Genomic DNA, 26033 nt, shown 5'->3' on the forward strand with positions numbered 1-26033 from the left:
ACCTTAAATGCCTAGTGGGAACCACCTTCCTATACCACTCTCAATAAGTTTGTGAAACAATCGTCTATGCCAAATAGTATCAAAATCTTTTTGGAAATCAATAAAATGGGCATACATTTTGGTTTTATTTTTTGTTTATATGTTTATCAATTTGACTATGCAGGGTGTAAATATGATTGGTTGTGCAGTGTTTAATATAAATCCAATTTGCTCAAGACATTGTGCTTGGTAAGGAAGTTCATTAGTCTGGCATTCATAATACTACATAAAACTTTCCCCGCGTTACTGTTCACACAAATGGCTCAGTAATTATTAGGGTCAAATCTGTCTCTGTTTTTAAATGTGGACTTGTATTATAAGTCCATGATTCCTGATTTCAGGAAAATAACATACACTCAGAATCAAATTAAATATTTTTGTTATAGCCAATTGGAATTTCTCAAAAAATCTATCTCAATCTGTCTCTATCGCTATATCTGTTCTATATCTATGCAGCTCTATCTCTATATATCTCTCTAGATCTATCTATCTGTCTTTATAATAGATTTATAATGATATACAATAAATAATCTATAATTGTCATTTAAATTGTATAGTTCTGTTTAGGTATATACCGTAAAACTTAAATTAAAGCAGGGTCCCAATTAGGGGCAGGTCCCCTCTACCAGCCTGAGGTGGCTACATGTTTTGACAAATAATAGCAGGTCTCAATTAGAGGCCTGATTCTTTGGATGTATAAAACCTCCTAAAACCCACTGGGCTGCCTGCTTGAGTGAGTTCTAAGCTGCTGAAATCACCTACACATGTTTTATCAATATGGACATGCTACACGTGGTTATCAGTTAGATTCACTACAGTTCAGTTGTTCATTTTACAGAAACAATGAGCAGTAAAATATCAAATGATCAAATGAAAGATTTGAAATTGATATGTTATTTGCTAGCCTAATTTTTTTTAATATTCATGCTGGTTTAAATAAACAATTTGATAACATTTCTCATCTTTGCTGAACAAGAGTTTTGTGCAAAACAAATGAAAGGCCTGTTTCTTATAGAGGCCTGACCAAAATAAAGGGTTCAGTGATTAGAGCAAATAACAGCCTAGGCTATTAATTGAAGTTTTACGGTAGTTTCATTCTGTGTGTTCATCAGGTGACTAAATCATTTACAATATGTGATTCACAGTCTCTTACTTGGTTTAATCGTCTCTCTCTATCTTCCCTCCTAGGAAATCGGAATCAAAATTGTGACCAACTCTGATGTGAAAAAACCTTATAACTGCCTTGAAAGGAAATATGATTTAATTTACTATGACGGTATGGTACACACTGAAATTTAACCTCATAAACTACAGACATATAAGAAACTCTTACTGTTGAAGCATCACATACATATTTAAATGCAATGATTCTCCCACATCTTTTCTATTGCATGACAAGTTGGTCTCAGGCATGTAAAACAGCCTTAAAACCACTTGAATCATTATATAAAAGTGCCCTTAAGATTCACGACAAAAAAAACACGTCAGTATCATCACTGTCATATACTCACCAAATATTGTATTTTAAATCTTGAAAATCTCTCTACCCAATCAGTTATCATGGGAGAGTGCAGTACTACAGGCGGTAAATCATCTTTTTCTTTTGTTGCCACAAATCAATGGAACACACTACCAATAGAGCTGATTACATGTGTGGATTTTAAAACATTTTCATGTCACACAAAATGTTGGATGAAGTTGGCGGGTAAATTGTTTTAAATTGTTTTAAATTGTTTTAATGATGTGGGAATGTGGGTATTCATAACTTCGTAATTGAAATTTTGCACAAATGGAGCAAAGCTAGTTCAGGCAGTCAACTCGAGCTGCGCTGATTACGCGCATGACATGCCTTATTCCATAATCAATAACCAAGTGCACCCTTCCAATCTGGCGGTCTATTTAAACTGCACAATTTCCCAGCTCTCCCTCTGCTCTGTCAATCCCGCTGTTGCCCTGCATCCGTATTGCTGCTGCTGCTGCTCTGTAAGCTATTGCTGCCTACTGTGAGAGCCACCTATAGGCTCCGACTGGGGTTTAAGGTATTTGCTCATCACTCCCCAATATCTCTATGTAAACATATCTGCGGGGAGTGATGAGGTCGGAGCCTAGACGCCAAATTCTAAATACGCTATACTACTGTAATAAACATTTCAAAGGTGTGTTGGCTGACTGAACTGTGAATTTAGTAACTGATTTAATTTATTATATGTTCCACCTACCTGCCCAGGGACTAGGGGTGGAAAATAGCAACTTGCTAAAACCCGGTGTTATATACAGGGTTAATGTTTTATTGTGCACTGTCCCTGTTCAAATAAAAGAAGTAATAATAATAATAATAATAATAATAATAATAAGTAATGTTTTATGGTTTGCCACTGAAACTGTCCATTGACTCCACTGTCCATTGATATTAAACCTAGAACAAGACACTACCATTATACTGTAAACTTTATGTAGCAGTGCCAATTTTACTGCATGGCAAAATACTGTTCCAAGACTTCGAGCACAAGGGGGTCCAATTGGAATGACCAAGGACACTATTAGAACATATTTCCCTGACACCTGGATCTGGGAGCTGTTTAGTTGTGTAATTGAATTATTCTGCTTTTTATCTATGTTTTCTTAGATGCCGTTGACTCTCCGGTTCCCATGGCCTTCAACATGATGCCTCAGGGTTCAAGTGGCGCGCTGAGAGGTAAAGAGGAGGAGAAGAAGGAGACCGTCAGGACATTCTTTCCTGAGACCTGGATCTGGGACCTAGTTACTGTGGGGTAATAATGATATATCCTGTGAAAAGGATCAACACATTACATTTATTTTCAACACTGAGTATGGCAAAAGTCAAAATGAGATTATTTTTACTCATGTCAAATCACTGATCCCTTCCAATTCTGATTTGGGCCACTTTCAGTTGTGGGTAGCCCATGACATTATGAAATTTTGAATGAAATCTGTTGATGTGTGTTAATTAACGCATCGCTCTCTCACGTTCTTGCTGGGAGGAGCTAAGACGCGAGGAAAGTATAATGAAAAGCCCCCAAAATCCCTAGAGGACGGAGCTTTCCTCTTGCGCCCCACCCAGAATCCAAAAACACAAGATATCTAATCCTGTATTAACACAGATTGCATGCATACTCGTGTTTTCACCCACAAAACTTTATGATTAACTCTATGCTGCTTGAAGTTTTCTCAGTTTGACTCTCGCTTTGTATGTCTGTACAGAGACAGCGGGTCAGTGATAGTGGAAAAGACAGTCCCCGACACCATCACGAAGTGGACAGCTGGAGCTTTTTGCGTGTCCTCCGTGGGCTTCGGCGTGTCTCCCAACATTGGACTGACCGCCTTCCAGCCATTTTTTGTCAGCCTCACCTTGCCCTACTCTGTCATCCGAGGGGAGGTGTTCACACTCAAAGCCACTGTCTTCAACTATCTCTCCAAATGCATTATGGTACATTTTTAAGGTCTTACAGATAGGATTTATTTAAATGGATTCACCAGTGTGATGTCTGTGGGTAGCATTCCTTTGACTCACACTAGGCTGTTGTTCCAGTGAAATTATATGAAGCTGAATTAATTTTTTGAAAAAGTTTTTTTTACGTTGCATTTGTTTCCAAAGTTGTGTTGTTTCTGTCTGCAGGTGAAGATTACACTGGCTGATTCAGACCAGTACACCTTCAGAGACTGTGAAGGCTGCCAGTACAGTGTGTGCCTGTGTGGGGAGGAGAGCAGGACCTTCTCATGGATTGTAACTCCAACTGCCCTAGGTATTTAATTTCCTCTTACATCTTTTTTTTTTTTCTGTTTTGTATATGACACATTGGGCCTCATGCAGCAGCATTAATATATTAATAGATATGTTAAGAAGCTGAAAACATGCAATATCCTCAAAGGGTTTTTATAGTTTTAATAGTGATCAATGGAGCAATAGTATTTCTTTAGCCCACACATTTAATAATCCAATTGCTACAATTGCTCTAAAACATATAATTTAATCTCATTATATGATTATATTATATATTTTTTGCAGTTTTTTATGCTTAAATTTAAAACCTACATTTCCTTGCATTGAACAAACAGTTTGTGGACTGTGAAAGCAAGATTCTTTTTTACTGGTAGGAGTGCTCGTAAAATGTTCTCTTACCTAAGAGAAGAGCAAAAATTAGAACACATTGGCGAATCCCAGAAATCAATGGGTACTAACAAAATAATAACAAATCATAGATAAGAACAAAAATAAGAGAATAGATTTGTTGTTGAAAATTGTTTCTTGCATGAGGCCCGCTGTAAGATTACATACTGTGTGGTCTGTGGAAAGAGCTTAATTCTTTTGACTGAACAGGAATATCAGTGTGACTTAGATAATTGTTACTTTGCCGTTTCAATAGGAAATTTATAGTTGACGCCAGTGTTGTTGCACTTTTCAGCCCGTTATTTGTTATTTATGCGTGGTAATGAAGCTGTGAGTGCAGTGGTGGTTACTAAGTACTGTGTTGATGTTACTTATACTTGAATATTTATTTTTACTTTTACTATAGTTCAGAGGAAATTGTATAGTGTAAAATTAATTAACAGCCCATTCTGAGTTCGTATACAATAACAGATAACTTAGGTGGTTGAATAGATGGAGATAATGGTGAACTCGCTCACCCAGAGTACTCCCGCCTCATCATTAATGGTTAAAAACTTGCAAAAACACTGGTATGGTCCCAGTAATGCGTTAATGTTTAGAGGCTTTTCAAGCAGAGACAGAAGAAAGGCTAACTATAAGACATTAATCTTAAAAACAATCTAATTTTGATAGCTCCACTCCGAAAATGTGCATCATCGTCTTTCAAAAATAGATTGAACGTCATCTCAGACAGCTTCAACCCCTCCTTCCATCCTCATTACCCAAAGAAAACCTACAATTGACAGCTTTTGCTTTCACTAATGATATAATGCAATCCTCACATCTTTGTAATTAAACACTGATGTTTGTTCCGTCCAATACCAAACTTGCACTCTCAGTGACAAAGATAAGACAGAACAAGCTAATTAATGTGTATTAATGGCGCTGACAGCTGTTGCGTCTGCACTGCTGGAAGCAAAGAAAGGTTGCTGTTGTTGTAACGCTGTCTGGCCTGAAAGCAGAGGATTTCTATCAGCCTCCATCAGCAGGGATGGAGACGAGGCTCTGATGAATGTCAAATTGCGCTCCTCTAACTCCCCCTTAGAGGAATGCTGACAATCACTTGTACTAACAAGTCAGGTAGTATCTCTGACGAAACACTCAGAAACCTCTCCCTCGGGGGGTGATCTGTACTTGTCCTCTGTGTGAAGGATTGTGGGCTGTGAAGGAAGGAAGGGAGGGGGTGGGAGATGGAGCAGTATGGGGGAGAGGCAGTATAATAAGGCAACAAATGGGGATTAATGAGGGTGAATAAGATAGGAAACAGGGGGAGGAAGGAAAACACAGAGAGGAGGGATGGAGGAACAGGGAGGATAATGAGTCGAATTGAAAAGCAGGCGGAAAAGCAGTTTTTGCCTCCGTACACAAAATGTGACAGTGTTGACAGCGAGCGGTAATCAATACAGCCCTGCTTTCAGAATAACACTGTATGTGTGCACGCAGGTCAGGTGAATCTGAAGGTCAGCGCAGAGGCCCTGAAGACCGACATACTGTGTGGCAACGACGTGGCCACCGTCCCCGACATGGGCCGAATCGACACAGTGATCCGCACCCTGCTGGTGGAGGTCAGTGAACACATCACCAAACATCACAAAATACAATGTTAGACTGACACTTATGCAGTATTGATCATTATTTCACTTTTGATACATTAAAACTGCAGTAGGTAACTTACATAAAAATAACAGATTTGTGCTCCCAATTGCAAGAATCCACCGGGTCTGAACAAAAACAACCAATCAGAGCCGAGAAAGATATAAAGACACTTTGGGTGGGAGGCTCGAAAATAGTTGGTTGTTGAGTCTCATTTCCAGTGTCCCAAAATGTCTGTATTTGACGCCCTGGGAATTAGACTCAACAATGAACAATTTTTCTCGCCTCCGATTGGTTTGTTTTCATTCGGGCCCGGTATCTGTCTCATGTTCTATGTCAGGATATAGTGAAATTTTAAGAAAATATAACAAAGGTTATTTTTATAAAAATAACCTACTGCAGCTTTTATTAGTTTTAATTGTATTAAAAATGCCACAAATGACAACATTGACTAAAAACACATTGATTGTTATCACTTTTCTTGGCATTTGAGAATTTGTAATCCAAGCATACAAAATATTTGAAATGTATTTTAACTAATGAATGTTTGTGAAATTAGATTTGTAACGCAATCTCTGCCATTAGTCCATAAAAAGCAAGTAAGTAAAACTTTACAGAGATTTTCAGAATTATAAATAAAAGAATATAAATATATACAAGTAAAATAAGAAAGAAAAAAATAATTTAATATCTATAAATGAGAAAATATGTTCCACGCGTTCACTTAAACATTCCAAATGTAAAGTAAAACTTTATTTATATAGCACTTAGAAAAACAACACAGTTACAAAGTGCTTCACACACACCCATGAAAAATATAAATGAAAAAGTAAAATAAATAAATTACAGTATAAAACACAGCACGATGAGAGACAGATGGAACTAAAAAATGGACCAAAACACAAGACGGGGATGCAGATCTGAGTGAGTGGGTAAGACTCCAGAGGATCGGGGCTGAAGCAGCGAAGGTGGAGATCACCTTTTTGTTTTGCAGTTTGAGGGGAGGAGGGATGAAAGGCCGGAATTTGAGGATTGGAGTGGAATGAGGAACAAGGGGATCATAAATGTAACTGTAGATAAGGTCATGCACTGCCTTTATATTATATGTAATCAGCAAGGTCTTGTTGCATCCCTCCATTCTAGTAAATATCCTGGCAGCTGCATTTAAAAAAAAAAAAAAGTCACTTATCTGTGTTTAATAAGGACATTTATACTATTTTGTTTCTGTGAAAAATGTGAAAGTAACCGTTAACATACAGTAAACGCACCCTCACTGTGTTTGAACTTATGTTTTGCCCCTGGTTGCCTGGTCTGTTGTGTTATCTGTTTTGAATTATTTTGCAGTCTGTTATACCAAAAGCAATAGAATTAAGTTCTAAATAAATGAATCAGAAAAGTCCCATATCATAAGTAAAAATGCCCACATACTGACAAAAAGGAATCCGAAAGAATGTGCACAAGGTGGCAAAATGTGAAATTATAAACCATCGTCAGCAGAACCTTCATGACCATGTGTGGGTTTTTTTGTTTGCATCTGAAAAAAATCTCCTTTTGTCAAATGTATCAGCTCGTTATTATCCGCTGACAGTCATCTATAAACCCTCTCTGTGGCACATTTGTCCCCGCTGAACTAGACTCCTATGTATTGTTTAAAAAGAATCAGTAATGTCCTTCTACAGCTGACCACTGTAGTTACTCAAACAGGAGGAAAGAATGTGTTTTGACGGTGGATGAATCCTTATTTGGTGTTTTAGCAAGTGTTTGGGCCTGTGTGTGTGTGTGTGTGTGTGTGTGTGTGTGTGTGTGTGTGTGTGTCACAGTGCAACTGTGGCTCACTGATGTGTTTTTAATAGGAGCACTGGAGCTCTGTGACACAGAGAAATAAGATCTATCAGGCTTTAGATACACACTCAATACTTAGTTGCTAGGACTTGTTACATTGCCTTTTAATAAACCAATTTCATTCACTAATATCACTCTCTCTGTGTCTCTCCACTAGGCTGAAGGAACACCACAGATGGTCAGTCATAACGCTCTCCTCTGCCCTGCAGGTGAGTGTTCACAAACAACCCATGTATCAGTGTCTGTTAACTGAAAGCCTCGGGGTGAACGGCCATCTTGATCCTCTCAGTCAGAACAGACTGAAAACTTGATAAACACTCTTTAACCGTCATTCTGTCATACAGACCTGTGTCTGGCCAGTAATAATCAATCGTCCCGTACTGAACCTCTGACCCAGTCATTACTGTTAAGAGACCTTTGTGTTTGTCAGATGGGAGATAAGTATGAATGGATGGTTGTAGTAATTATCCACCATGTCAGAACAGACGCTGTCATTTGGTTTTAAAATGTGTTGATATTTTTTATTGTTTTGGCCCGTGTCCAATCCGCTAACATGGAAGGGGTGGGGTTTATGACCTATACTGCAGCCAGCCACCAGGGGGCCATCCAGATGTTTTGGCTTCATTTTTGGGGAGCTGTTATGTCGTCCATTTATACATGGATTCATGCATTCAACAGGAAAAAAACATCACTTTGTTATTGTTTAAATCATACATCATTGATAACCCATAACAAAGCCAGAAAACCCTTAGCTTAGTTTAGCATAGCATAAAGACTGGAAACGGCTAGCCTGTTTGTGTCCAACAGTATAAAATCCACCTACTCTTACCTCTGAAGCTCATTGATGAACATTAATGAACATAATTTGAACAAAAACAGAAGTTTGGTTTTACGAGTGGTTACGTGCTAAGCTAATCAGCTGCTAGCTGTAGCTTCATATTTACTGTACAGACATGGGAGTGGTATCGATCTTCTCCTCTAGCTGTCAGAAAGAAAGTGAATAAGTCTATTTCCCAAACTGTGAAACTGTTCTTGAAATGCTCTCCTTCGTGTGTCATTTATGTGCCTTGTCTTCTGCTCTCCGTGTTGCCAGAGGGGCCTGTGGTGAAGAAAATCTCTCTTCTGATGCCTGAGATGTTTGTGGCTGGGTCAGCCAGGGCCTCCGTCTCTGTACTGGGTTAGTGACACTATTTGGACCCCCTGAAGTGTCTGTCTTCTGTATTTTAACCTTCAAACCTGCTCAGAATCAAATCTTCACATCTTGCAGAATGTGATCTTGGAGTCTGTCTTGTCTTTCTCCGGTTGTTTCTGCAGGTGACCTGATGGGCCGGGCCATGAAGAACCTCGACAAGCTCCTGGCCATGCCGTACGGCTGCGGGGAGCAGAACATGGTGCTGTTTGCTCCCAACATCTTCATCCTCAATTACCTAAAAAGCACAGGTCAGCTGACCACAGAGATTCAGGACAAAGCAACACGTTTCCTGGAGAGCGGTGAGTAGTTCTGTCCCCTCTGTGACTGAGAATGAATGTGAGAGAGAAACATCAAATATACAGCCCCTCTGCAGTGAAAGAAGTAATGAAATGAATGAGTAGGCTGGCTGTGTTCGGACAGGGTCATCCGGCAACAAGAGGGAGCTTGGCTCAAGGCTAGGACTGCAACCAGCTATTATTTTCATTATCGATTAATCTGTCGATCATTTTCTCGATTAATCGATAAGTTGTTTGGTCCATAAAATGTCAGAAAGAAGTAAAAAATGGTGATCAGTGTTTCCCAAATATCTTGCCTTGTCCACAACCCAAAGAAAGTTAGAGAGAGGACTGAAAAAAACAGACAATATTGCTGTAATCAGAACATTTTGAAATTTTTCTCTCTCAAAATTGTTAATCAATTATCAAAATAGTTGTCAATCCATTGAATAGCTGACAACTAATCAATTATTGAATAATCTTTGCAGCTCTACATCCAGTCAAATACTTTCAAGTGGGTGTATGTAACATGAACACCTTATTTTTTCCACTGTTTACCTCACATTTATCTCGTTAAAAGTCGGTAAAGCTAAAGTAACTCTCCAAAGTTGTAAAGTCTTGTTGCATAGTGTTATTATAAACTGCTGTGCTGTGTTCTGACATCTGATAAGCCTTCAGTCTCTTGGAGCTCTTATTTAAACCAGGCTTGCAGGGTTGTACAACAATGAAGCTCCTTACATTATGTTAAGGCAGTGCTGTTTTCTGTCTGTCTGCACAGAGTCAATTTTCTGTAAATTGATGTTTTGGTTGTTGTAGGATATCAGCGGGAGCTTACCTACAAGCATGATGACGGTTCCTACAGTGCCTTTGGGAAGAGTGACGACTCTGGAAACACCTGGTCAGTAAACTTGCCCCAGTAACATGAGTGGATGATGCTCAGGATGCAAACACTAGGTAATGGCCAGGAGTAATTGAGTTCTGCAGGAAGGAGTCCTAAAACCCAGATATGAATTAGCATTTTAGCAGGTTCCCTTGCGCCCAAGTCAGTGTGTTCTTTGAATGGGCTTTTGGTTAGACGCCTGAAATAAGGTCTGTGGTTAACAGTAGCTTAAGAGATTTTCATGTTTTGTTCTCAGCACAAACCCCAAATGTAAAGTTTCTACGTGTGTTACAAAACTTGAGGGTGTGCATTTTGGAAAACATACAAGAACCAAACTAATATGAATAATAGAGTATGTTCATCATTATATAACTCATAATGTATCAGAGTTGCATCATTTGCTGTTAAACTGTGAATATTTTCAGCTCAAATCTCACACTTCATTTGATGAGAGAATAAAAAAGACATGCAGACACAGTGGGAGGTGTTTGGCACCGGCAAGCGTCCTAATAATTTACTTTTATGGGGAACCTGCCAGAAAATATTAATATTTGCATTTAATGGGCTTAAAGCACAGTGCCTCGGGGGATTTAACAAAACCCTTTGCTGTTTGAAAGGGTGCTGGGCAGTTTGGCAGTTGGTGAGTGTGTGTGTGGGTGTGTGTTTTGTGGTTAGGAGAAACTAGGGCTTGCAAGTGTTCAGTTACATCAAAATCCTAACAGGAGATTTGATGGAATTGTCCAAATCACTTAAAATGAAACAAGGACTTTCTCTAAAGTGTGAGAATGTATTGATTTTTATTTAAAGCTGCACAAATCAATATTTTATATGAACAATGGCTCACAGGACTATGTGTAATGTGACAGGTGTCGGTTCTGGAGATGAACAACCCACAGCTTTTTAGCCTCTTGTACTTCACGGTTTTCAGGCCCCTAAACTCTGCTCTCATCGACCCCATTTCCAGTCGCAGCAGACTGCTTTGATGAGTCTACTCTACGCTACCTGCTCAGCACCAAACCACAGGCAAAGTTAGTGACTAGCTGGTGAATATAGTGGAGCATTTACCAGCTACAGAGCCAGCAAGTTTGTGGAGACCAAAACTAAAGCTAAAAGGAGAGTGAAGAAAGGAGGAAGTTGCCCGAGGCTTTCTAAACTGTTATTGGAGCACAGAGCAAAAATGGGCGGGGCTTAGGAAGGGTCAGTTAAGAGTATATGTGAATATATATTTTACTTTCCAGTAGACCTTTGCTGCCTCTCTTCAGCTCCATCTGTCTTCATTCTGCTCAGAGGAATATGATTGTTTAGTCGGGGATGCAGCTCAGACCAAGCGCTCTGTGTTCGTGTGAGACTTGAGGTTGTTATGTAATTGTCCTGAAGCTGGGTTCATTTTGGGGTTACCATCACAGACACACATGGTTGGGATTGTTTTCTAAAAAAACGTGTGTGTGTGTGTGTGTCCTTCTAGGCTGACCTCTTTTGTGATGAAGTCCTTCGGCGGGGCGAGACCATACATCTTCGTCCATAACAAGCACATTAAAGATGCCAAGAGGTGGCTGTCCAGAAACCAGCGCCCTGACGGCTGCATCCGATCTGTGGGGAAGCTCTTCCACAACGGCATGAAGGTAATGGCATCAGTTTGAACAGGGACATTTTAGAAGGGACTACCTGGTTTCCTATAAGACAAACTCACAGAATTGGCTCACTGTGAGGAGCAATTAGCTGTGTGTGTGTGTGTGTGTGTGTGTGTGTGTGTGTGTGTGTGTGTGTGTGTGTGTGTGTGTGTGTGTGTGTGTGTGTGTGTGTGTGTGTGTGTGTGTGTGTGTGTTGCCCTCATGGGCCTGCAGGCAAGCTGCGCTGGAAGAAATTTCCCAAACAAATTATTGCTAACCAGTCCCTCTCAAACTACAGCATCTCCTGAAGACTAACAGCAAAAAGCCATGACAACCACATGCACTAGCAGGGAGCAAGGTACCCATGTTCTATAAACAGCTGTGTATAAAAAAGCAAAGCTTTTCCAGGCACTAGTACAGGCCGAGTTCTGTGGACTAAAATTTGTAAATGGTAAAATACTACGAATTGATTGACAGTCTCAAGGTACGGGCTGCCAGATAAGGGTACAGGTCCAAGTTTCTGAGCCTTTCCTGATAATATTGGCTCTTTGGTACATGCTTGAATTGCGCAGTGGAGAACAGACAGGTGTGTGTGTTTCATCCTTGTGTTTATTTTCTCGGACAAGGAAAGAAGAAACAAGCTGAACTGTGCTCAGTCTTGTTCAGTTAAATTGAATCAAGAGTTTAATTGCCTCCAATCAGCCGTAACTCAATCCATTTTGCCACTCAGTGATGCTGTTGAGTTTCACACATTGTTCTATGTTAACAGAGCCTCAAACACATAATAATGAATATCTGTTGATGAAAAGAGTGTCCTGGTGGCCTTTGGGTTTAAGTTATAAACCTTGAATCGGGTTGATTAGCTTGATATATATGATATTTGTATGTCCAGTGCTGCTACTAATGACTATTTTCTTTATTGCTCAGTCTACTTAATATTTTTATGATGAATCTGTTGCTGCTCATCACAATTCCCCAGAGCCCAAAGTGACATCTTCAAAAAGCTTCACAAAGCCCAAAACAATTCTCAATTTTCTTTCTATTGATAAATAGACATTTTGTTTCAGCTCTATGTACGTCCCTCTTCATCCCCCTTCTCTCTCCCATCATTCTCACTTATAAAATCATTGCATTCCCCCAAAAATAAGAGACTGTGCCTGAATTGGACCAAAAACAGTGCCAGTTTCCTAATTTAGCACAACCCTAATGCAAAGCACAACATAACCCTAATTCTTGTGGGGTTTATCCTTTTTAACAAGGACATTCTCAATACTGTTTTTATTTAGGTTTTCAGTGATAGAAAACTTTTTTAAATTAAAAAAACAAAAAGCAAAAGCAAAAAACAGATGTGTGATATGTGAAGGTCCTACTACTACTGTCAGCGTTTTCTTAAACTAGCTGTGTTTACAGTAGTACCTCACCATCAAACTAGTTCTTTTTAGGCATTTCACAACTTCTGTTGTATACCCCTCGGAAAGTATACTGAGCTCCATACCATGGTGGCCTCACTAGAGGTGGTGGTACTCAATAAGAAGTAAGGGTACTCATGCAGACAAAATTCAGTGCCAGTACTCGGTACCAGTGACGGTTTCAAACTGTTATACTGTATTAACATTGTTACAGACTTTGAGCTTTGTAATGTAACATCTGGGAGAAGGTACAGCACAATAAGACCAGTAGGTTTGATAATAGGTAAAACAAACTTAACTAAAAACCCCTTAAAGTATTAATATATAGTCTACAGCATAACCGAAACAATTACACCTTAGATGTCACTGTTGTGTTCGCTGTGCTCCTGTTTCCGACAGGGAGGAGTGAGTGACGACGTGTCCCTGACGGCCTACATCACCGCCGCCCTGCTGGAGCTGGACGCCAACGTCACGGTGAGTCTGACGAAGCTCTCCTCCTCCTCCTCCTCAGACATGTTCACCTTGTACTCTGGAAAATGAAAGCTCACTTTAATATTCTCGGACTGCCAGCTATTCTCTGCAGCCAGGATCTCATGTTTGTGTTAAATAAATTTAGAGATCACAGAAAGAAATGCATGATCCATTGTTTCTGATTTTCTGTTGATTACATTTTTGATAAGTGATATAATATACTGAGTGCTGCCTCTCAGAGACGTCAGCATGTGTTCCTTAGTATCTCTTCAGCTTTATATAGTGTGTCTTGGGGCTGTATTTATCTGTGAGAATTGCCAAAACAAAGATTTCTTGCATACAACCTTAAAGCAGATCTGTTTTCTGTAAGCCTCCAGAGAAATACTTTCATTGTTGTTTCAGTTGCATTGTCTCATCTCTGTGTTGTCTCAGGACCCCATGGTACAGAGCTGCCTGAACTGTCTGAAGGAAGCCGTGGCCGGCCCGCTGGACAACCTGTACACCACCGCCCTGCTGTCCTACACCTTCACTCTGGCTGGAGACCAGGACACGAGGAGCAAACTCATCACGTACCTGCACCAGAAGTCCAACACACGGGGTGAGACAGTGACGCGTATACTTTATATTTAGTCACATCTAACTTAGCTAGCTAATGTTAGAAAAATGCTAGCTAACTGGCTAGCTAAACTACTTAAGTCATTAGCTAGCTAGTTACATCTGAAAGCTGTTGTTAGCAGGAAGCTAGGTCATTTCAGTCAATTGTTAATGTTAGCTAGCTAACTTCAGATGGTGCATTCTGTTTGAATTGGGAAGTCCGATTTTCCAAGTTTCTGGTCGGAAATGTCAACAGGAACGCCCCTAAAGTCGGATTCTAACTAGGAAACTCCTCAGCAAGCCCGACCTCAAAATCCAAGATGGCTGCTCCGTCACTAAGTGAGAGTTGAAGTGATCAGGGATCTATCACCTATAATACAGGTTGTTAGCAGGTCACCTTCCATGGAGTCCGCCATGTTAACCCACCATGTTTCTACAGTAGCCCAGAATGAACAAACCAAACACTGGCTCTTTATAGGACATTTAGCATTTTTCAAGAGTTTCGCGGCCACCGTAGTTTCAACTATACGCTTGGAAGTAGAGAGTGCAGCGAGGGAGTTGCAATCTGCACTGCTAGATGCCACTAAATCCTACACACTGGTCCTTTAAAGGTCGAGCTGAATGGATAGAAAGTGAAGCTGAGTGATTCGCACTCTAGCTTTGATTACGTACTGTATGTATTTTTGATGTTGTTGTCTGTTGTTTTTATTTACATTGTCCTGCCTGGGCTTCCTTTTTATTGTACTATTTGTGTTTTTATTAAATTGCCTATAGTGCTTACATTTCTACTGTCCTATCTAAAACAACACGACTGTTCTGACTGGCAGGTGGAACTCGTCACTGGGACAGAGCAGGGGCTTCTGGGAAAGGCTTGGACTCCCTGGAGGTGGAGATGACCTCCTACGTGCTGCTGGCCCTGCTCTCCGGTCCAGCCATGCCAGACTTTGGTCTGGATTACTCTTCCAGCATCGTCCGCTGGCTCGCTCAGCAGCAGAACCCGTACGGTGGCTTCTCTTCCACACAGGTAGCACATACCACACACACAGAGGGGGATTATGGGAAGCCTTTAACGCCCCCTAACTGTTTTTAATGACACATTTAACCTCCCTGCTCCTCAGGACACCGTGGTGGCCCTGCAGGCTCTGGCTAAGTACGGCGCTGCCACCTACAGCGCGGAGGGCAGCACTACAGTGACGGTGACGTCGTTGGGAGGCCTGAACAAGGAGTTCACGGTGGATCAGAGCAACAGGCTGCTGTACCAGGAGGAGAAGCTGAACGAGGTCCCCGGGGAGTACGCGGTCCAAGCCCAGGGACAGAGCTGCGTGCTGGCACAGGTACGACTAACGACAGGAAGAGCTCGAACGCCACAACATGTGGATTAGGAAAGTGTGACTGAACTGAAATAGGAGGGGCAAAGAAAAATGACTGGATTACTATGACTTCAAATATAAAAACAAAATCAAATGAGTGTTAAGATGTTGCTATGATACAGTTTATCAGTTTATGTTTGTGTGTTTTTTAAGCTCCTGCCATTGAGAGCCTAATCAATGAATATTGTAAATCAATATTACAGATTTACTGGTATCTGCAGCATGTTGAATTACAGAGCAGTAGACAAAAGCAACATGTTTGGCAGTATTTCATATATATTTGACTTTATTCATTTATTGTATTTATAGCTGTTTATTAAAATAATCAAACTTTAATGTGAACTCTAAAATGTAGGGTTATCTTCTATTAATTGCGACCGATATCTTTGATAAAGGTTTATTGCTCCACTGTAAATCATCTTTGCTCAAACTCAAAATGTTTGTTTATGTTTTTGTTTTATATTTTAAAAAGTCAGATTTTTCTTACTGGAAATCTACTATCAATCTGGCTGCGATCCTAACTGCTTCAGGGACTGCGAGCGCTTCATTAAACATGAATTAGCTTCAGTGAAACTCCTGATATTTGAATCCCTGCAGAACAATGTACACATCCACACTGTCAGTGAGTTCTGGGCTTATTCTACCCAGTGAACTACATGGAGCCGTGTAGGTGATTATCAGGGGTGGGTGTGTGAGAGTGAGAGTGAGAGAGAGTGAGAGAGAGAGAGAGAGTGAGAGAGAGAGATCATATTAGGGATGCACGATAACATTTTTTTTTTTAGCCAATAAGATAACCGATAATTTCACATTTTAGTATTTTTAAAAATAAATTCATAACCGTCAGTTTTTACACTCCTGAGGGCAGGAACGTCTGAGATATAGTGAGCAAAGATGGATGATTTAATATTCCATAACTCTGTTAACCAAATCTAACTGACATCCCTGCTGTTTACAACAACAACAAACAACAGTTCTGACTCATCAAATGTCTCATTTATTTTGTCTAGTACAGTTGGAGCCTGTCAATCATTTTGCATAACGATATCAACCAATAATTATTGTCTGTAATTTAACTATGCCAACAATTCATTAGAATATGAATGTCCCGTTATTGGCAGATAACGTATCCGTCCTCACCGTTACCGTGTCTCTCTAACACGTGTTGATGTTGTCCCTCCACAGATCTCCATGCATTACAACGTCCCCCCTCCCCCCGACTTCTCTGCCTTCAACATCTCCACCAACACCATGGCCAAATGCAACACCAGCAGGCCTCAGCTCATCCTCTTCGTGCATGTCAGGTACTGTGTGTGTGTGTGTGTGTGTGTGTGTGTGTGTGTGATGAATGATGATTGGTTACATTGTTTTGTAGGAATGACGTGAATAATTTTACTGGGAATTTGTTTTTAACTCAATTACTGTATCCAACTTTAGTTTGTGTTAACAGTGACTGTGGACTTTCACTGGATACAGAAACTTCTCCCAGTTACATCAGCAAATATTGCCATAATAAAACACAGATAAATACACATAAATAATACAACACAGAACAAACAGTGGCTGCATTAACAATATGGGGGCTGTTTAATTATGAGGGGGAAAGAAACTGAAACCTGCTGGCCTGAAATAATGGCTTTGACCTTTTGAGATGACCTTCACATAACCCATCATACAGACATTTAGTAATGTTACATTTGTAACTACACTCATTATTACAGACTTTTTAAGATTACTTTAAGACCATAATCTTTTGTACTACAGGTTTTCTATAATGTTCAGTTTAAATATGCACATGAGGCATTAACTAATGCAAATAAACAATGTGTAGTAAAATAAACAGTTAAATGTGCATTTTGGTCATTTTCCCCCGACTCATCTAAAAGAAGACTGAAAATAGCTCAAACATTTCTAAATGAACAGTGCCTAGTTCTCATCACAAAGGCGTTTTATTAACAGTTTGTTTCTTCTTAAATTATAATGATGAATAATGAAGGATTTTGTGGTGCGGACACTATGTTATGGTATATGTTGTGTTGTATATGTTATACATGTCTATATGTTTGTGTGCAGGTACCAGGGCAGGAGAGAGGAAACGAACATGGTCATCATCAACATCAAGCTGCTGTCTGGTTACATTCTGGATAAGAGCTCCCTGAAGCTGGTCAGTTGTTCAGCAGCTGAGCAGACAGGCACTAACTCACTGTCTTACACAGAGCTGCAACGATCAGTCCACTAGTTGATTAGTTGATAGAAAGAAACAACAGATAACCACCAAATATTTTGATAACTGATTCATCCTTAAAGTCATTTTTCATGCAAAAATGGCAGAAGATGCTGTTCTCAGCCTCTCAGATACAGAGATTTTCTGATTGTCACATTGAGCTGATTATCTTCGGGCTTTGGACTGACGAGACACATACAGACACTTCGGTTTATTAGAAACAGGGATGGACATTTTATAGCTTAATCAATTCATTTTGACAATGAAAGTAATGGTTAGCTGCAGCCCTACTCTCATATACTGTCTGTGCTAATACTACCAGACTGCAGCTCTGCATTATAATATATGTTTATCATGAGTATACTGATGGCAGTGTGTGCTTTCGTAGCTGAAGAGCGACCGCTCAGTGAAGCGCGTGGACGTGGAAGAAGGATTCATCAACATCTACTTAGACGGGGTAGGAAGCACCGACAGAGTGTCTGTCAGGGTTCCCACGCATCATGGAAAAGCTGGAAATTTAGAAACTGGTTTTCCAGGCATGGAAATTTTAGTATTTTTTCAGCGATCTTTCAGTCAGAATTTTCTGTATAAAATAAATTCTACTTAAGCAAGTGCTGTATTGTCAAGAAAACTCCTGGAAAAAAGGATTAGTTAAAGAGTGGGAACCCTGACTGTGTGTTTGGTGAAATAATGTTCCTAACAGCTAGTGAATGTTTTTTGTGTATGGGAGTAAAGTTAAGTGTTTGTGCTTGCAGCTGAAGAAGGATGAGACGAAGATCTACAGTGTGACAGTGGAGGAGGATCAGCCCGTCAGGAACCTGAAACCAGCCGTGGTTAAAGTCTACGATTACTACCAGACAAGTAAGAACCCTTCTTCTTTTTTCTTTGTGTGTGTGAGGCCGTGTTTCCTTTACCTAAAGGTTGTATGTTGAATGTTTGCAGGTGATGAGGCCGTCACTGACTACACCTCCCCCTGTGCAGAGAGTAAGTAACATTTACTATATTTGATACATATATATGTGTATATGTATACATATATAGTAACACAACTAGTCATCACATCACAGTGTTTCAGTACAATATTATGTCTGAACCAGAAAGGACAGTGAAAACATCAACTCAACTGTCACTTTGTGTTGTTGGTTTGTTTTAAAACTGCAGTAGGTAACTTTTATAAAATGAAGTTTTATATTTTGTCTTATTTGCTGAAACACTATATCCCGACAGTAGAACATGAGACAGATAATCTGTAAAAAAAAAAAAAAAAAAAAAATCTGGTTCCTCTGAATCCTTCTAGTGCTCCTAATGGCATTTACAAGATTACAAATTCTGAGATATAGGCCTACGGCGTATATTTTTCAAGTTTTCTTACAGCCCCTTAAAATCAACAAGGCCTTGCAACCACCCATGAAGCTCTGGCGACCCCTAGTGGGAGTCCTGATCCGATTTGGAAGCAGTGGTCTAAAGGAAGAAAGCTAGGCGAAAAACTCAAAGTTGGCGAGTTCATGAAAATGTTTTTGCCTGCAGTTAATGAATGTAGGGTAATAAGAGCTTTGATTATTAAGCTCTACTGTGAAAACAAGGTTAAAGCAATTGGTAAATGGTGACGTAAAGGTACCACAGGCACAGGAGGCACTACTCACTAACTTAATTGTAATCCAGTCTACTCAAGGAAACAAAGATTGTCGAATAATTAGTTTTCCAAAACTCACTTGGTCCAGTGGTTACCTATAAGTGTCCCATTTTCCATCAAGTGCTATTAAACTTAAATTTAGTGTAAAAACAAATCCATTCAAATGTTATTTTTCTTAAAACTGCTCAAACACTGACTGTAAATGCAACTGTGTTGCGTTTCCTCTCCAGGTGACACCATCAACGAGCTGTAAAACCCTCGTGGAAATCCTGCGGAAAGCCCCGCCGGGACTTCTTTCAGTTGGAAGAATCACTGTGTCAGAGAAAGAAACTTCTAGATGTGTATTTTTTTTTCTTTAGACTGTTTAATTTTTTTTTTTTTTACTCCTTTTTAAACTTTTTTAGCTGTGTTTTATTGTGAGTGAATCCCACTTTTTGTGTAATTTTAGGAAAAAATTTTGACTTTTCTTTTTTGATTGTTGCTGTTCCGCGGTAGGCTCGTCCTCCCACGACTGTTAGTAATGAACCATTAATCAGTCAGCGTGAGAATCCACACAATTGTCACTGCTGTCTCTCTCCTCAACACTGGAACCTTCACATTGTAACCCGCAGGGCTCAAGAAAAGCAGCCGATATTCTGTAACAGTTCTGTTTTTAATAGATTTGACAAAATCCATATTATTCATACGTGAAAGCAACGCATGAGACATACAGGGTACCAATAACACAGTATGGTCCGAGTATTGATTGTTTGTGTGTGTGTGTCTGTGTGTGTGAAACAGGATCTACTTTCTAGAAAAACAAAAAGTACAGTCTCATGAGTGCTAGGTGAGTTATTCTGCGTGTGTGTGCAGATGTGTGTGTGTTCTGCTGTACCAGTAAAAAAAAAAAAAAACAGGTAGATTGATACATCACTACCATACAATTTGAAATGTAACTGACTGACAATAAAATTTCTAAAATGACAAAAATAAGTAAAAATTGTACTTCTTTCCATACAATACTGTTTCATTTCAATAGTAAGATATTTTTTTCATTCAGGCATCCTCTTTACAGTATATTTAGTTTCCTTTCTTTTCAACATAGATTACAACAGTAATGTATATACCACCTACTATCAACAGACATGATTTAACAGCCTTGCCAGTGTTGAATAGTTTGGTTTGCACATGTTAACTGTGCAGGGAAGATAAAGGCAAGGGGGACAGAATATATTAAGGTCTTTTCACTAGTTTTTTTTTTTTTTTTTTTCAGTAAACGTGTCACTATCTCAGGCACCACAACCATAAATTATTATTACTGTACCGACACATGAAACTAAACAACAGTTCCACATGCTCCAAATAATCACAGCCTAGTTTGTCCTCTGCCTCTACAAAACCGAAAACGACGTCCGTTAACTACAAACTGTAATGTTCACGGCCGATCAATAGATTCACAACGTGATGATCAACACGGAGACGCCAGGCGAGCCCGGTCCTTTACAGTCTGTTAAAGCTGAAGATACGAGGCTTCAATGTCCATCCGCATGCATGCAGACCTCAGCTCACAGTGGGGATTCATAAGTCAGCTGTGTGCTAGCTTCATTTATATTGAAAAGTTATGATAGCAAAATGTTAGCTAGCTATTTAGCAAGCATTTTGCTCCTGAAACTCTAATAATAATAATAATAATAATAATAACTATTAAAATTTGCCTTTTGCGAATCAAAAGTTGTTAAACTGTTTAATATCCTTGCAGAACAAGCATCTGCACCTCTGATTGGTTAGGATTTAAAGGAGCACTCCAGCGAATAAGGGGAACTTGCGAGAGACGGATTTAAAAAAGGTCAAATTAAAGACACTGATGACATCATCAGGGTTATTTTCTCAGACAAAGCTCCTCCAGACTGATCAGTTCCCCACGATGACGACTGAAAACTGAGTGTTCCTTTAATAATATACATGAATCTACCCACTATATTGTACATTGAGAGTTAAAATAACAACAGTGAACTAACTGATCCCACTGTGCTCCGGGCCTTCGGTATCTGCCTGTAACCATCAGACGTCCCCGTAACGGTGTAGAGACCTCGTGCCAACGTGTCCACATACTGCATCACAGCACAGAAACACAAACTAAAATGCATTCATACAATTGTAGCCTTCCAGCGAGGCTGTGCTGGACTCACGGCATCAATAACAACACATAGTCAAGGCACAGTTCAGAATTGCATTAGTCCGTATTTTTCATCCTGTCCTGGTCCTGTGGCGGTGCGGTCTCTGTAGCGCCCTCTGGTGGTTTTGCTTTAGGCTGGCAGTGATGATGGCTGCTTCCCAGCTGTGTAGTCGCATCATCAAGTTAGCTGAAGGCTACTTGGCAAATAGAGCTTTATCTGTTTATAAGTGTGCACGGAAATATTCTGTTTGCACCTTGAGTTGGCAACATGGCGGCATCAGACAGACACAGTGAAATACTCATGTTCATCACATATAGTACACTGACAATGTGGCAGCTATGGTTGGACCAATATACAGGCTGTCTGGGTGTTGGCTAACATCCAGCTAATATGATGGATTGGCTACTTGTTTTATTTCATCGTAAATTGTATTAAAAATGTGGGGATCCACAATTGTCAAAGAAGTGATAAATTAAGTGTATATACATTTTTGGATGTTTTGTCCGAATTAAACAAATGAGACATATTAGCTAATAGTTTTTACCTTTGGACAGAGCCAGGCTAGCTGTTTCCTTTCTAGTCTTTATGCTAAGCTAAATGTCTGTTGCTTCATATTCAGCATACAGACATGACAGTTATTCTGGATTTAGAGCAGCTTTTTATTAATATGTTATATATAATGTTTACTGCACCAAACACTGTTCATTAGCAGCTTTAATGCTAATATCAGTCCCAGTCTTACCCCATATTAGTGGAACCATAGTGAGAACTGCAGCGTGAACTCCTGAGCTGTAGTGGGTCAAAGTCAACAAAATACCTCCAGTTACTTTGGTAAGACTATGTGAAGTAATGTGACTGGGATGAAGCTCTGGATGGCGTAATGTGCTGAAGATGTTGCATTTAGTGTTAGTCTTTAGTCTAAGAGCAGCTTGTGGAGGATGCTCTGTTTTACTGTGTCACTGTTACAGTCAAGTGTGCTGGACTCTTAGATCCGCTCCGGTCCCTGTCGACTGATTTTATTATTTCTCATGGATTCTGACATTTTGAATGCGATTCTTTCAAATATATTCCTAAATTGATTACACCCTTTGATTGAAGATGTTTTCTGTCTAAACTGAGCACAGTCATGATGGAACACTCAAAATAAAACATTGGCATTATGTCATTTGGCAATTTTCTCTAGAAGTAAAAAAAAAAAAAAAAAAAAGAAAGGAAACAAATAATACAAAATGTTCAACAAACAGTAACTACAAGATCTCCATTTGGCAATATAGAAAGGCTTTTTAAAAGTCTTTGACAGGTATACATTTTGGTTTATATACAGATGTGTGTAAGTTTGTGTGTCCTCCGAGGGCTCCCTTTTTCAGAACAGAAATCACATAGAAAATGTGGAGGTGAAACGTCTACATAGTAAAAATCATAATGTGAGATTAAAAATGAAAAGTAACAAACAAGGCGTTGTGTCCGCAGTGGACTGGAAACGGATGTGGGGGGGGGGGCTGTAGAGTCTGTGATGGGAGAGTCCCTGCCGAAACTATCTGCTCGTCACCTTTGCTGCACGCGCGTCTCTCAGTTCATGAACTGTGTGTATCCCTCTGCTCCTGTGACGATCACGTCCATCCAGATCCTCATGGCCTCTGCTGAGGGGGCCACCATGTAGTAGAGCCGGTCGTGGGTCTTTACGCAGAAGGTCAGGGAGGGGTTCGGGCTCTGGGAGACAGAAAAACAAAGGGAAACTTGAACTCCCACGTTCGTAGACCACATCTCCTCCCTGCTGCTTTCTCATTGTTCGTACTCCATCAGGTATGGAGTTACTGAAGTATAATATAGGTCAGATTCATTTAGTGTAGTACTTACAGAACTACCCTCGTTATCAATGGGGAGGCTTTCCATTTAACTGACTCTAATGAGACATTTTCAGTCCACACAGTTCTGCATTAATGTTGAACAACTCCAATGAACTAAATGTTTTTCTGCTCTAGCCCTAGTTTGTGCCTCTAATGCAGGGGCAGGTGACCTGTGGCTCTTAAGCCCCTCTCCAGTGGCTCATTGTAACTCACCAACACCGAATCATTCAACCAACTCTGCACTTCCGCTCAGTTCCACGGAGATAATCAAAAGCACTTTGGGACTAACCTTTTACCAGGTTAAAACTGTTTCAAACAACAACAGGAGCTAGAAATGACACGTGTTTTCTCCGTTTGTCCAATGGGAACCAAAATGTTTTACTATCAATTAAATGCATCTCTGTGTCCCAGATCAAGAATTAAGTTTCAACATTTATCAAAGTTCCTTTTTATTTTTTTATATTTTTCCATGTGGGGAAAATGGTTAAAAATCGCTGATGGTTAGAATCTTTGTGCATTTTGATACCTTTTATAACAGTGCTTGTAAATGACAACTAAGTTTTTCATACATCACCTGGATTGTTTTAGAAAGAACAGCTGCTTAGCTGTGAGACTTAAATGTAATGGAAATATATGAGATTTAAGAAAGAATGATAAGAAATGAGAAATAGAAAGAGATCTGAATTTAGCACAGAATGCCGTCCCTCTCGACCACTAATCCACAAATACTGCTACTGTTACTGAGTTGGTTTAACCAGATTTCATGAAAACAACAATTCATACAGAAAAGTAATGAAAAAATAAACTTTGATGTTGTTATGTCTTTGGAAGAGCAACCTGACTGAAGTACAATAGATTTCTCCCCTTTTTCTAACCATCATCTTTCTGTCTTTGCTAAGTGCAGAAGCCTTTAAAGTTCTCCTCTGTAATGTGACATTGGAAGTGACAAGTAAAATCAAAGTTCCAGAGTTGATCAGAGCCACACAGTTAGTCAGAGTGCGCTGCACTGCGACAGGCCATCAAACACAAACACACTGAAGATGAGGAGGCAGCAGCAGATCAGCTTTATGTTGGAGATAAAAATAAAACAAATGACAAGACGTGTGAGGCTCAAGTCAGGCAGCCGGGATCATATAGAACAGAAATAGGTCCAAAAACGACACCTACGGCTCTGAGGAAGAATGCCGCCTCCTGAGCAGAGGGATCAAACGGGGTCGTACTTCTGTAGAGCCGCAGAACGACTAAAAATGATATTTAAGAATATTTAAGCTAAATTATATTTAACATGTTAAATAATTTAACATACAGGCTACATTGTCAACCAATTCTAGAAATAAACGTTGAGATAATGAAGAATAAATACAAATAAAATAAACCTTAAAAAAAACCGTATCAGCCCTAATAAAGACAATGTAAATAAGCAGGTTCTCGTTTTCTAACCAGTTGACTGCTTTACACTGGGAACACTGGGATGGACGGAGGGATCAAGCAGGATTATAGGATTCCATTTACAAACAGGACTCATGCATCATCAGCCGTGGAGCTCGTGTCCTACTCTCTATCACAACACACAGTGTATGGTTTGGACACACAGGTTCAGTGGGGTGGGTGAGATGGGCGAACAGAGAGCGTGGATACATACACTGGTCATATTCAAGTTGAAAAATCCCTTCTGTGACAGCAGCCGGCCAAAGCAAAAGCAAAACGGGGAGAAAAGAAGCAAAGCAGAGAGTGTGCAGAATGTTTGAAACCAAAGAGAACGTAAGGTGGAAATAAACAGAGTGTGAAACGGATGAGAGAAAACGGCGTACCTTTGTGGCACTGCGGAGGTGATCGTAATAGACCTCTTCTATTGCCTGGAAGTAGATCACACCCTTCAGCTTGGTCTCATGTTTGTCTGCGGGAAGGAAAAACAACGTGGGTTTGTTTAAAAGACTAAAACATATTGACAGCGACAGACTTCTCTTGGCTTAGAAAAGCCGAGGCACATCACTTCCATGTCACCTAGGATAAGGACAGGGAGAACACACGGCACGGTCATTAAAAAAAAAAGAAGAAGAAATCAAACTTTGATCATGACCAATTTATGGTTTGTGATGATGGATGGAAAAAGACAACCACAGCACTTTTTCTCTGTTTTTAAACCGAAGGGGCTCTCATTGTATTTTCACACTTGACTGCATTCTTACGCTACTCTGGTACATCATTGCAGTTTGTTTCATCAGCCACTGCAGAACTGCAGTAAGGAACCGGTGGGGAACTCAACACCCCTCTCTACCTCCAGGCACAAACACTCCACAAGCCAACTTAAGAGTAGTAGGTAGAGACGCAGCAGCGCTTCATTTCGAGGAATAACACTTTCCTTTTAACACGCCGCTATTATCTGCTAATGACCTCTTTAGCATTCAAATAGCCCGGCATTTGCATCTCATTTGACTGCATCTAAATTACCAAACCTCTGGTTGAGGCTGATTAACGAGAATTAGCGGCGCCCGTGACTTGCGCTCGTCACCTCTCACTGTTCCAAGGTCAAGAGACAAGGGCGATGCATCTCAATCAGCCTCCTCAAGAGAGAGCGGCGCTGTGTGCATTTTAACTACCGCCAGAGTAATCTCAGTACACCTCCTCACCCTGGCTCACTTTCAACAAGGTACGCTTTAAGCAGCTTTAAGCAGAACCTTCTGAGGACTTCAAAGGCCTGACAGCGAACAAGTGTCCCAGAGCTCACAGCGC

The 26033-nt window shown here is 40.0% G+C and overlaps 2 protein-coding genes across 24 annotated transcripts in view; one reads left to right on the top strand and one right to left on the bottom strand.

Annotated features, from left to right (window-relative positions):
* Nucleotides 1–20276, top strand: part of LOC127362918 (alpha-2-macroglobulin) — a 36917-nt gene extending 16641 nt beyond the window's left edge. The window contains exons 17-36 of the mRNA XM_051399222.1: nt 1228–1315; nt 2666–2810; nt 3262–3487; nt 3677–3803; nt 5651–5772; nt 7800–7851; nt 8736–8819; nt 8957–9133; nt 9926–10007; nt 11455–11611; nt 13408–13482; nt 13912–14077; nt 14901–15097; nt 15192–15407; nt 16626–16744; nt 17514–17604; nt 18053–18121; nt 18420–18525; nt 18607–18648; nt 19528–20276. Coding sequence (XP_051255182.1) covers nt 1228–1315; nt 2666–2810; nt 3262–3487; nt 3677–3803; nt 5651–5772; nt 7800–7851; nt 8736–8819; nt 8957–9133; nt 9926–10007; nt 11455–11611; nt 13408–13482; nt 13912–14077; nt 14901–15097; nt 15192–15407; nt 16626–16744; nt 17514–17604; nt 18053–18121; nt 18420–18525; nt 18607–18648; nt 19528–19550 — 2364 coding nt within the window. The 3' untranslated portion in view covers nt 19551–20276. The remainder of the gene's footprint in view (nt 1–1227; nt 1316–2665; nt 2811–3261; nt 3488–3676; nt 3804–5650; nt 5773–7799; nt 7852–8735; nt 8820–8956; nt 9134–9925; nt 10008–11454; nt 11612–13407; nt 13483–13911; nt 14078–14900; nt 15098–15191; nt 15408–16625; nt 16745–17513; nt 17605–18052; nt 18122–18419; nt 18526–18606; nt 18649–19527) is intronic.
* The window catches only part of phldb1b (pleckstrin homology-like domain, family B, member 1b), a 127829-nt gene continuing 121726 nt past the window's right edge, over nt 19931–26033 (bottom strand). For 17 of the 23 annotated variants that reach the window (XM_051399197.1, XM_051399203.1, XM_051399210.1 and 14 more), the window contains 3 exons: nt 25112–25197; nt 24943–24972; nt 19931–23163 (listed from right to left, as the gene is read on the bottom strand). In XM_051399197.1, the coding sequence (XP_051255157.1) occupies nt 23023–23163; nt 24943–24972; nt 25112–25197 (257 nt within the window). In that variant the 3' untranslated portion in view covers nt 19931–23022. The remainder of the gene's footprint in view (nt 23164–24942; nt 24973–25111; nt 25198–26033) is intronic. The other 6 variants (XM_051399219.1, XM_051399220.1, XM_051399198.1 and 3 more) reach the window with 1 other exon arrangement.

This window comes from Dicentrarchus labrax, unplaced genomic scaffold (assembly GCF_905237075.1).
Source record: "Dicentrarchus labrax unplaced genomic scaffold, dlabrax2021, whole genome shotgun sequence".
In the NCBI taxonomy this organism is placed as follows: Eukaryota; Metazoa; Chordata; class Actinopteri; family Moronidae; genus Dicentrarchus; species Dicentrarchus labrax.